This window comes from Geospiza fortis, unplaced genomic scaffold, assembly GCF_000277835.1.
Source record: "Geospiza fortis unplaced genomic scaffold, GeoFor_1.0 scaffold407, whole genome shotgun sequence".
In the NCBI taxonomy this organism is placed as follows: domain Eukaryota; kingdom Metazoa; phylum Chordata; class Aves; order Passeriformes; family Thraupidae; genus Geospiza; species Geospiza fortis.
Genome location: NW_005054507.1, coordinates 246,298 through 257,542, shown reverse-complemented (window position 1 = coordinate 257,542; position 11,245 = coordinate 246,298). Strand labels below are relative to the sequence as shown.

General features: G+C 44.9%; 1 protein-coding gene across 6 annotated transcripts in view; it reads right to left on the bottom strand.

The window, feature by feature from the left end:
- LRRFIP1 (LRR binding FLII interacting protein 1) overlaps nt 1–11,245 on the bottom strand; it is a 59,143-nt gene that overhangs the window by 34,936 nt on the left and 12,962 nt on the right. For 4 of the 6 annotated variants that reach the window (XM_031063480.1, XM_031063478.1, XM_031063481.1 and 1 more), the window contains 5 exons: nt 9,041–9,073; nt 7,536–7,583; nt 4,233–4,289; nt 1,358–1,438; nt 181–225 (listed from right to left, as the gene is read on the bottom strand). In XM_031063480.1, coding sequence (XP_030919340.1) covers nt 181–225; nt 1,358–1,438; nt 4,233–4,289; nt 7,536–7,583; nt 9,041–9,073 — 264 coding nt within the window. The remainder of the gene's footprint in view (nt 1–180; nt 226–1,357; nt 1,439–4,232; nt 4,290–7,535; nt 7,584–9,040; nt 9,074–11,245) is intronic. The other 2 variants (XM_031063477.1, XM_031063476.1) reach the window with 2 other exon arrangements.

The window sequence follows — 11,245 nt, the reverse complement described above, 5'->3', positions numbered from 1 at the left end:
AGCAAACCCAGGTGTGCACAAACAGCATCACACACGTGGCATTCAGATGGATGGGACACCAGGGGGTGAGACAAATAAATGCACCCAAGGGGGAATTACAGACAGAGGCAGGGGACAAGATGTGCATGGCTGGGGGTGGGTGGCTCTGGTGTGGGTGCTCAGAGCATCAGCGCAACAAACCCTGTAACTCCTGGCTGGCAGGGCATCGCTGTACAGCAGGGAGGGCTGGGGGAGACAAGCACAACACTTTTTGGTTTGGCACAGAAAATTCAACAGGGAAAAAAAGAAAAAAGGTGCCTACAGCAGAATGAACCCTCTTGGTGAGAGATTAGGATCACTAAATGACAACAGAAGGAAGCCCATCACAGAGAATATTAGTCATGTGCTCCATGAAAGCATTAGATCTCTGCTCCCAAAGACTAAGAATACCAAGCAGGCACGTGCGTTTCCTACAGGAAGGGAGGACACAGACAGTATGCAAAAGCAAAACAGCAAAATTTAATTTTAGGTTGTTAAGCTGTTATTGTCTCCCACACGTTTGTGTACAGGAGCCAGAAATGGGGTTTGTCCTCATGAAAAAGAGCCACAAAGCACACACTGTTAGTGTTTCACACAGCTCTAAGATCATCTCCTGTGTGTTTCACTATTCACAAATGCAGAGAAAACACAACCAATTCAGGAAAAAATTACAAGTGCTTCAGTCAGAGCAGGCTGAAACAAGTGTTAGTAACCATCCCCCCCGAGATGCAGAACTCACACAAACCCAGAGCACTCTGTGTGTGGCAGAGCTGGGTGCAAGAGACTCCAGCAGGCACCCCCAGCCCAGGTCCCGCTGCCAGTGCCCCATCCACACCCCTGTGCTGTGCTGTGTCCCCTGGGGCACTGCTGGAGCTCTGCTGGCACCCAGCTCTGCCACACACAGGGGACAATGCAACCTCCCAGGGGTTCCACACTCCACTGATGCTCTCCCAGCACTCTGGGAGTTGCTTCCCTGTAATTTTGTGTGGTGCAGACTGGTTTGTCTCAAGCTCACCAGGCTGACACGCTAGGCAGAGGAGCTGCCTCAAACAGAGAACTTCAGGTAATTAAGATTTCCCTTATCTTTCCAGACCAACTGAGGCCAATGGCAGACAAGGAAAGGGAGGAGCAGCAAAGGAAAACTGACTGTGCTCATTTGAAAACAGTTTTCCATGACTCATTCCAATCTTAAAAGGTCTGATTTGTTCGGGGCTTTTTTTAAAGTTTCACTAAAAAAGGCTACAGAGACTCTTGTCAATTGGTCCAATTGATTCCTAACTACAAGAGGTTGTATTTTCCAAACAAAGTCCAGGCCAGGTGAAGCCAGAGGGCAACAGACCCAATTTCCATTTTGGGAAGAAAGTTGAGATGTGGAAGCATAGCTGCTGTTGGGGAGACCCAGGTCAGAGTAGTAGGAAGCCTGCATTAACAAACAAAGCAAAAAAAAAAAGGAAAAAAAAACTCCTTGAGAAATCAGCTTCATTCTTTATTCCTTTAAATGGGAAGCAAAAAGTAAATTGAGTGAATACAAACTGCAAAGCAGCCAAAGTGGCCACGGATGCAAAAAGAAGAGAGAACTGCATTAAAGCTGTGAGGATGTGTGAAAGCTGTGGGAGCTTTGAAGCACTGGAAAAATGCACTGGTCAGAGAGCTGGCCAGGTTCCTCCTGAGATCCTGGGGAGTTTATGTCCTGTAAGCTACACCCTGAGATGCTGGGAGATGGAGAGCAAAGCCAGGGACCAAAGCTGCTGGCTGTGCCCAGCAGGAGTGTGAGCAGCCCAGTCAGACATGGCAAGACTGAGTGGAAAGAAAACTGTTCTCTAAGAAGTGAGACTTTAAGCACCTTCTTTAAATTAAACACTTTCTCTCCCTGCTTTCTGCCCTGCATCCAGTCATCCCTGCACTTCTGGTCCACTAGGGGATCTCAAGGAGGAATGGTTGTTCTGAAAGATGTCACACTTTCACCTTCTTTGCTGCTCTCCAGAGCTCTCCTTTCACACCTATTCCCTGACACCTTTCCTCTCCAAACATTTCTCAGGGGGTCCAGACAGCCAAAGCTCTCTGATTTCAGCAGTCAGCTCCTCACAAACCCTAACTTGCCTCACCACAGGTCCATGGAGGTGTTAATTTCCTCACAAAGGAGGGAGATCTGTGGCAAATTAAAGGAATTTGTTTGCTTTCTTCTGTCACTGCAAGCAAACAGAAATTTAGATATGTCACAACACCCACAGGTACAGGCTGAGGGCAAAGCATTGTCCAACCTCAAAAAAAACCTAACCCAAGAAACAACCAAAACCAAAACCCCCCAAACAATGCCTGTACAAGGAGACTTCGTCTGAAAGGAAACCTGAACTGAACTTTAAGAAATTACTTTCATTCTTGCTTAGAGTTTGCAATCTGCACGTGGGCTGTTTGGCACATGGCATTAATCATATTTAAGGGATCAGCCTGTGACACTGCAAGTGCAGTGTGCACATGGAGATCAGCCCATTCTGTGACTTAAAACTGGACACCTATTTTGGAAACAGCCATTGCCAGCAGGTTCACTCATCATTTCCCTGCTGTCCTGAAGAATTTTCCTGTTTTTCATTCTTCCTTGTCACTTTGTGATTCAGCTTGGGCCTTTTGGAGAGAATATTCCTAAAAAGTGAATGCCAGCCAGGCTGGCATCAATTTGGTTTGAAGTTTCAGCTATTCTGAGTTACCCCCAAACATTCCTCCCCCTCCTAATTAATGATTAATCTAAACAGCAACAGAACTACAAGGAACTAACGATGTTGCTGTAATTAAGCCCTACTCAGACTAAACCCCCACGCTGCAAACGCTAATTCCAGCATGATTTTAAATTATTTAAATGGAAACCAAACAACCTCTTCCCCCTGGATGACTTTCTTGCAGATATTTTGCTCTCCCTGCAGTCCTCGGAGCACTGGAGTATGTCAGTAAAGAGTAAGAACATCATTTATCACCAGTGCTACAGAATAAAGCTCCTTGAACTCCTCAAATGGGCCAGCAACAGGACAGGCTGTTTTTTCAGCAGTTCATGCAACAGTATTTCATTGTCTCTTATCCACATAATGCCAGCTAAATTATATGGCAGCAACAATTTTAGATGGACGTGAAATATCAGATTTCACTGTTTATCCAGGCTCCTGCTTAACTTTGTGCCTTCAGAGTCACCCCCTGAACTCCCTCTCATGTTCAGCGTGTTATTGCTCAAACACTTGGATAAATGGAGGCTTAAAAGAGTTTATTTTTGGCCTAAACACTGAGCTTAAGGCTGCACAGCACTAAATTTCTTTAGAAGCCTTGATAGCACAAAGATCAACAGGCTCTGAGCTTTTGTCTGGCTTTGTTAAAATAAAGGGGGAATAAAAAAACCCAAACAGTTCCCCCTCTGCCCCCAGGCTGTGCCTGGACAACCCCTTCAAATCATTTGCACAATCTCCAATATTTAACAAAGCAGGGCCAGGAGTTGCTGTAATTGACACACAACACTTGTGCTGGAACAGGAGGGAACATTGTGACCTGCATCCTCACAATTGCGTTAATTATTAAGCTTTTCTGGACTGGAAATAAAAGTCCATCAATGTTAAGTAGTTAAGTGGGAACACTTGCACTGGTTCTTCAGCTCTGTAGGCGTTTCCAGAAACCCTAGGATATGGTTTATAAAGGGAAAAAAGAAAAAAAAACCCAAAAAACCAAAGGCATTTAGTTAAACGAACTTCAAATAAACAATGTGCGTTTGGGGAAAATTCAAAATCCATTTTAACTATGCAAATTCAAAATCCAAAGCCCATTTTAACTATGCAAATCTCAAGGCATGGACTAAATTAGGAGATTCAGTACTAGAGCACAGCATGAACACCTTGTAGAGGTTGAAAAGCACTCACTCTGTTTCCAGCATGTGGAAATCCTCCCTGCCAGCACTGCCACAATGTAATTTCTAACCAATTTTGTTTACAAGTCGAAGCAGTTCTGGCTCCCAAGATCTTTCTGTACCAATTTCTGAGACTCCCCAGCTCAGGGCTTGATTTTTGATTTTTTATTTCCCAGACAGCTTCTTGCTGCACCCCCAGTGCCTGACAAACTCCAAACCCACAACGTGCAAGGCAGGTAAAACCTGCTTCGCTGCCCAAAAGAATTTGCTAATTAGCTTTAATCCCATTAAATGGAGAGATAGAATTTTATAGCAATAGAAATCATCTACTAACCCTGCTAGATTTTCTACTCTGGGATGATCCATACACGTCTTCCTCATAACCATTGGTCTGTTTGGGAAGGAAAGGAAAAACAAAAAAAGGAAAGACAAAAAAGGAGAGAAGAAAAATTGACGTAGACCCCGAAGGGAATTTTTAAGCAAATGTCATCACTTATGAAAGGCAAAGGCAGAGACAGAACTTTTCAAAGGTACACCAGGAACAGGAGCAGTGCAGGATTAGGTCATGAATTCAAACACGAGGACACGAACATTTGTGTCACTGCCTCTGGAACAGCCAAAAATGTCAAGGATACTCCTGCTTGCCCTTTTTGATCCCCCTTTTTAAAAATTTTTTTTGCCTCCCCTATTATTACTGGTCTATATTCAAACACTGTGAAGGGAATAGGACACAAAATGGGGACAAAAAGGAGATCAGAGACTACAATAAAGGCCATAAATCACTAGAGCTGTTTAAACCTCAGGCAGCCAAACACCTAAAAAGCTGCAAATTGTAGCAGAGGAATTAATTCTATTTGAGAAATCCAGCGTAGCAAACATGCAGTGCTGTATAAATTCTCTTCTTTTTGATTTTGAGCATCAGAATGAAACCCAGACAGCGGCCATCTGCCTCACCCCAGGATTCTGAGGGCTAGCAGGAGATTGGGGTGGGCTCAGCTGTCCTCCCTGGGGTCAGGAGGGAAAACAAACAAGCCCAGAAGGACTGCTCCTTAAACAAGGTGAGGTGCTTCAAATCCCTATGGCAGCAGCGCTGGGAATAAAAGAAAACAATCAGTGACCCAGTCCTGAGTCTGGGAATGTGGTGGTGAAGAAGAGAACCCAAAAGTCTCCTCAATGGACAGCATTAAAAGCTCAGGTTTCCCCAGCAATTCACTGTTCAGGTATCACCTCACAACCAGCCCTGGTTTAACACTGAAAACAAGGTAGCACTCTGTGTATTTGGGGTGGGGGTTTGGTGGAAATTTAATTAGAATTTCTATTAAAATTAAGTTTTGAAGTCCATGTTTTAATGAGTTCCAAAATGAAAATCCACTAGAACGAATCTGAATCAATTTCCAAGAGAAATATTTATCATCTACTATACAGCAGCTTGCATGAAAAATTAAACAAATTAACTTAGAAACCAGTTCAGAGCCAAGCTGGGAAAGCTACTTCTGGGAAAAGCTTAGAATCTCTATTGAAATGCAATACTATCACCCCAAATGGAAGGCAAACTTCCAAGTTTCTTTTATTCAAGAACTGATTTGAAATACTGCTGTAGCCTTCTCACACAGCTTGGCTTCTTTCCAATTTTTATCAGGTTGTTGTTTATTTGTTTTTTTCCAGGCTCCTTGAATTTCTCCAAGGCTTAAGAATGGTTAAAATGGATCTCCAGCAGCTGAAGGCAGCGCTCTGTGCAGACCAATTATCTCCACCACCCCTTTTATTGCTACACTGAGGATTTGTTTGCCTTTTTCAGCTGTGCAATATTGACTACATGTAACCTCAGATCACTATCTGAACCATCCTATTCCTCTGTAATGGCACCTTCATTTTTCCCAGATGTGGTATTCCCCATTTGTTTTTACTGTTATTCCAATTTGACAAGCTGTCTCCTGTTTATCATCAGTATTTTCACTCTAACCTTGTATGAAACTGCCTTCACTCCCTGCACTTAGCCAGCCAGGCAATACAGACTCCTGGGGAACTGCTTTTCCCTCCTTAAAAAACCCAGATGATGCTGTCTTAGCTGGGAACAGACCAGCTGAGATCCTTCCCAGCTGTCCTGTTCTCTAACCAAGTTATTTTCCAACTGTACATTCCTTTTGCAAGAACGAGATCTGGCCCAAGGTTTTGCTTCATGTCACGCAGAGACAGCCAGGAGCCTCACAGGCAATTTACAGTAACATCCTTTGTGCCCTGAAATAATTACCCTGCTTAGGACCTCCAGCTGAATTGGCATGATGGATTCTCCAGAAGCCCAGGGTAACTGGTTATCACTTCACAGTTCAGGCCCTTCTAAAGGAATCTGCCTCATTTGCCCTGTGTCTCCCAGATTTGAGCCTGAAGCCCCAGAGCTGAGGCCATTTCCCCTGGCCCTCTGACCCATCCTCCCCAGAAACCTCTCCAGTGCATATTTTTGAAGGCAAATGCTCCAGGCAGCTCTTGGAGAGCAGGGTCAGTTTTACCAGACCTCGCTGGCCTTTGTTCTAGGCTACATTTACATGCAAAGCATCTGACCCTCATGAAAACTGGAACAAATAAAACTGCATGCTTGAGAGGCAAAAAAGACTCCATTTTACTTTTCTCCCTTTTGTGACCCTAATTTTCTTCTTGCTTTTGACACAGGACACCATTTCACTGCCATTGTGTCCATTTCTGCTTGTAATGTTTTTTACCTCACGCTGCGACTTGTGCTGCTCCCTCAGGCTTTCTCAATCCCAGACCCAACTTCCAGCCCTCTGAAAACTTCTCTGCTTGTTTCCAGTGTGGCAAAGAACCCCAACCCAGCCTCCACCTGTGATGAGCTAAAGGATAAAGCAGGGATTTATTAAAAGGCCTCAATGGTTACACCTTGGGCAGCACAAGAGCCCAGCCAGGGCTGCACCCAAGATGAACCAAAATGGCCACAAAAATGGTTATGAGGTCTCTCACTTTTATAAGTTCTGCTCCATCTGTGTATTGGAATTAATTGTCCAGTTATAGCTTTAGGTTATGAAGTCCCATCCTTCTTGTTTTTCTCTCTTCAGCCCACATTGTTTATGCTCTTGGGCCTGAGATTTGGATCATTTGTCCTTGGTCCCCAGCTGGAGAAGGAATTGTTTTGTCTCCCTACTCTGTGCAGAGAGCTCACCATCCCCTAATATGAAGCCCAGACCCACACACTAAAGGAGAATAGAATCTGAAAAATAGAAAAGCTCAAACCTGAGGCATCAGTGTCCTCTTTGCCTGCCTGGAATTGCTCCCCATAAGATTCACTCCTGACAGGGGTGGAATGAGATGGGCTTTAAGGGCCTTTCTGACCAAAACCATTTGGGATTCTATGACATTATCTCAATATTGCCTATTACAGCTCAAGTTATGTAGCTCCAGTAAAGTTTTGACTTTCCCCACATGCTCTATGCACAGCACTGAAATAAGAGTCTGGATTACCCCACATTTTGGAGATGAACTGATGCTCATTATTGCCTAGCAAGTGCTGATAGCTGTGGTGTATCCTTGACACTGGGCTGGCAGCTCTGCCACCTGCACACACCCCTTGTCCTGCCACAGTGGCTTTGGAGGCAGAACCCTCTCTGAGACACACAGAAATACATACTGCTTTGGAGTAGTTCTTCTTTTTGGTCCTCTCACTCTCTAATCCAGCCTGCAGTGGGATGAAGAACGTGGGGTGAGATCAGTGAGTGTGTGCACCCCCATGCAGGGCCAGGCATGCACATCCCCATGCAGGCAGAGGAGCAGAGCAGGGCCCAGGGAGCAGCCAATGGAATAAAATGCTCAGTTATTGGGAATATTGCTCGGTTATTGGGAATATTGCTCAAGTGCTGATGGCACTGGTAAATTTAGCAGCTGTGCTTCCAATCAGCCACGCTGGCTGGGCTCAGTCAATGCACAGCTGTCCATCCTGACTGTATCAACAGAGCCATGCAAACACCCAAACGTGCTGGAACTATTCTGGGATGTAGGTCAGGCACAAAGGGATGCGCTGCACTGCTGGTTGGAAACAGCGCCGGGAATGAAGGAGAGGGGAAAGCAGGAGAATCTACAGGACTGCACTGCCCAGTTTGCTTCCTGCAGAATGCAGCACACCTCCAGTTGTGGAAATGTTTTAAACTGAGCTTTAGTCCTCGTTGCCCCTTTCTGTTCTTTCAGGAGCTGCTTTATCTCAGTGTTCCCAGAGCAAATACTCGCTGTCAAAACATTATTAATAATGTGATTTTGTCCTCTCAAGTGAAGGTAACACAAGCTGCAGCTTTGGTAGGCAGCGTGCTTGTCCTGTCTGTCACTGTCACATTTTCTGGAAAAATCCTCTTTGCCCAGGATTTCTTCTCCTGGGAAGCTGAGAAGCCTTAGAGAAAAATGAAAATAATAATTATCTGATTTGCTTCTCCTGTGTTTTGCAGCTTTGGAATGTGGTTGGAGATTGTTTATCCAAGAGGTGGTTGTTTGATTGGTTTCATGTGAATTGTTTTGACTTAATGACCAATCACAGACAGCTGTGTTGAGGCTCTGGGGTGTCACGAGCTTTTCATTAGTATCTTGTTAAGCCTTCTGTCTGTATCCTTTCTCTATTCTTTAGCACAGTTTAGTATAGCATTGTTTAATAGAATATAAGTACATAAAATAATAAATCAGCCTTCTGAGAACATGGAGTCAGATTCTCAATTCCTCCTTCATTCTGGGGACCCTGAAAGTACCACATCCTGTCACCTTTGCTAGATCTATTTACAGTGAGTTTATGAGAGTTTTATTCCTTTCCAGACCTGTGCTGAAATAAATCCAGATGCAGCTGGTCCAACAATGGACAGGCTTTAACAGAGACAGTGTTTCAGGGGAAATCCATTCTGCTCTGCCTGTGGTAACTACTGAGCTAAACCCAGCTCAGATCTCACTAATCATCATTTGTCACTTCTCATCTGAACTGTGTCAGAGCAGGAGGAGAGGGAAGTGGCACCCTGACATCACAGGCCACAAACTGCCTCAGGATGCTTCCTGATCACGCTGATCTCAGAGCAGTTATCACAACCTGTGTTAGCTTCTTCTTCGTGACTAGTTTTTGAACACACACACACACACACTCTGCAACTGGCAGACTATTCTCACCACTGGGTAGGTGCTGGCATAATCCAAATGAGACTGTAAAGGCATGAGAGGAGAGGAAAATCAGAAAACAAAGGAAAACACAAGTTATGTCAATCAAAGGAACTCCCCAAAACAAAACAAACAAACACAAAAATAGGCAGGGAGATGGAAATTTCAACAAAAGAACTTTGATAATGCAGGATTTCTTGCACAAAGGCACAAGTTTGGAAGCTGGGAGGATACAAAACAAGGATGCACAAATTAATCAGGAGTGATTGATAAAATAAGGATGCACAAATTAATCAGGAGTGATTGATACCACAACAATATTTCATGCTGATGGTGTTGGATTAGAGACAGCCAGCTGGGAAGTGGGAGAACCAGGACAAATGACATAGAAAAGGGACTGAAGAAAGGCTCGAGAGCCTCAACAAGCACAGGCTGATGTTACTGAGCTCCCCTATGAAAATCTGCATGATACAGAACTGAGCTTGCAGAACTCCTGGAACAGGAGTGGCAGGAGCTGTTGATGGGCTCAGGATCATCAGGGAAGCTGCTGAAGAAGCCTCTCCATGGAGGAGCCACAGACACAACCAAGCCAGGACTCCCTGGTCCCTGTTTGCAGCACAGTCACAGCTCTAGAGCCTCAGCCCATTTGCTGGCTTGGTCTAATGAATATCTCTGGAGGTTCTGCAGTGTGCAGTGCTGCCTAGCTCTGCCAGAAGCTCCCCAAAAGCAACCTCAGCACATCTCTGGTGCCTGCAGTCCAGGCATCTGCTTCAAAACTATTCCAGGAGAAGAGTCCAGAGTGAAACCCACACAGATCAGTGGGGTGGTGAAGCCCTAGGGAGAAGTGAATGTCTGATATTGGCTCATTTCAGTGAAAACTTCCTGCACAGAAGAGAAGCACAGCTGCAAAAAGGAAACCCTGGCACCACCAGCCCCTCACAGTGCAAGGAGCCTGAGTGCCAAAGATGGAAGAGGAATTTTCCAAAAATGGCATCCTGCAGCAATGGAAGGAGAGCCTCCAAAAAGACAGCATCATTCAGAATTCTCCAAGTCATTTTAGAAACCCTTCATGGACACAAGGTATCTGGTTTTGATGCTGACTTCAGGCTAAAATAGCTCCAAAGCCAAACTGGACACAAGAACTCAGAATGATTTTTTAAGGTTGGTTATAATTTATGGGGCTTTTGGCTTTGTTATTTTGAAGACAGATGCAGCAAGAGCCAAACTTTCACGACTGGCCACAGATGTGGTCAAAGTACTAAAAAGCATCTGCTGTAAATCCACACTGGGAATGATCAGAGGGGCTGTGTACAAGGGCCTGGAGTGACAGGGAAAGGAAAGAATGGCTCCAAACTGACAAAAAATAGGTTTAAATTGGGTATTAGGAAGAAATTCTTCCCTGTGAGGGTGGTGAGGCCCTGGGACAGGGTGCCCAGAGCAGCTGTGGCTGCTCCCTGGAAGTGTTCCAGGCCAGGTTGGATGGGGCTTGGAGCAACCTGAGATAGTGGAAGGGGGTGGAACAAGATGAGTTTTAAGGTCTTTTCTGACTCAACCCATTCTGTGATTCTATCAATTAATTGTGAATAGAACAACTGCAAGATGTAGAAGGCTAAATTTCAGTTCAGACTGGCAAATATTTACGTGCTTCTACAATCCCAGTGACACAAGAACGAGGCAAGGAAGCTCTGTCAAAACTTCTCCTGTGCCTGCCAAAATGTCAGCACATCCACCACCAAATGCTGCTTTTTGAGGACAGGGCCTGTGCAACATCACTGAGAAACACCAGAGTGGAAAGTTTCAGGCAGATCCTTCTGTCAGAGAAGGACATTCCTTGCAGAACTATGAGGAATTTGGGGCCATCCCACGGAGCAGCTGGAGGCTGCTGGTTATCGAGGCCTGAGACTGCTCAGGGGAAAAAGGGCCAGAAAAGCTCCTCCAAGGCATGGTGAGGAGGCAGAATGCAGGGCTTCTGCTCTTTAAATGTATACAAACCCCAGGATTGTGTTGCAAAAGCGCCTCAGAAAGAATCAATGGTGGATTTCCATGAAGAGGAGATGTTTCAGATGAAGATGTGCTATAAACACAGAGCCGGTGTGTTTGCATCGTGCCACGTTACAGGCAGGGATAAACAACCCATCTGTGTTGTCATCACCTTCCAAACAGACAGAATTGATATTTCAACTGAACTAGAGATATTTTTGCCCCTCCAAAAAACAC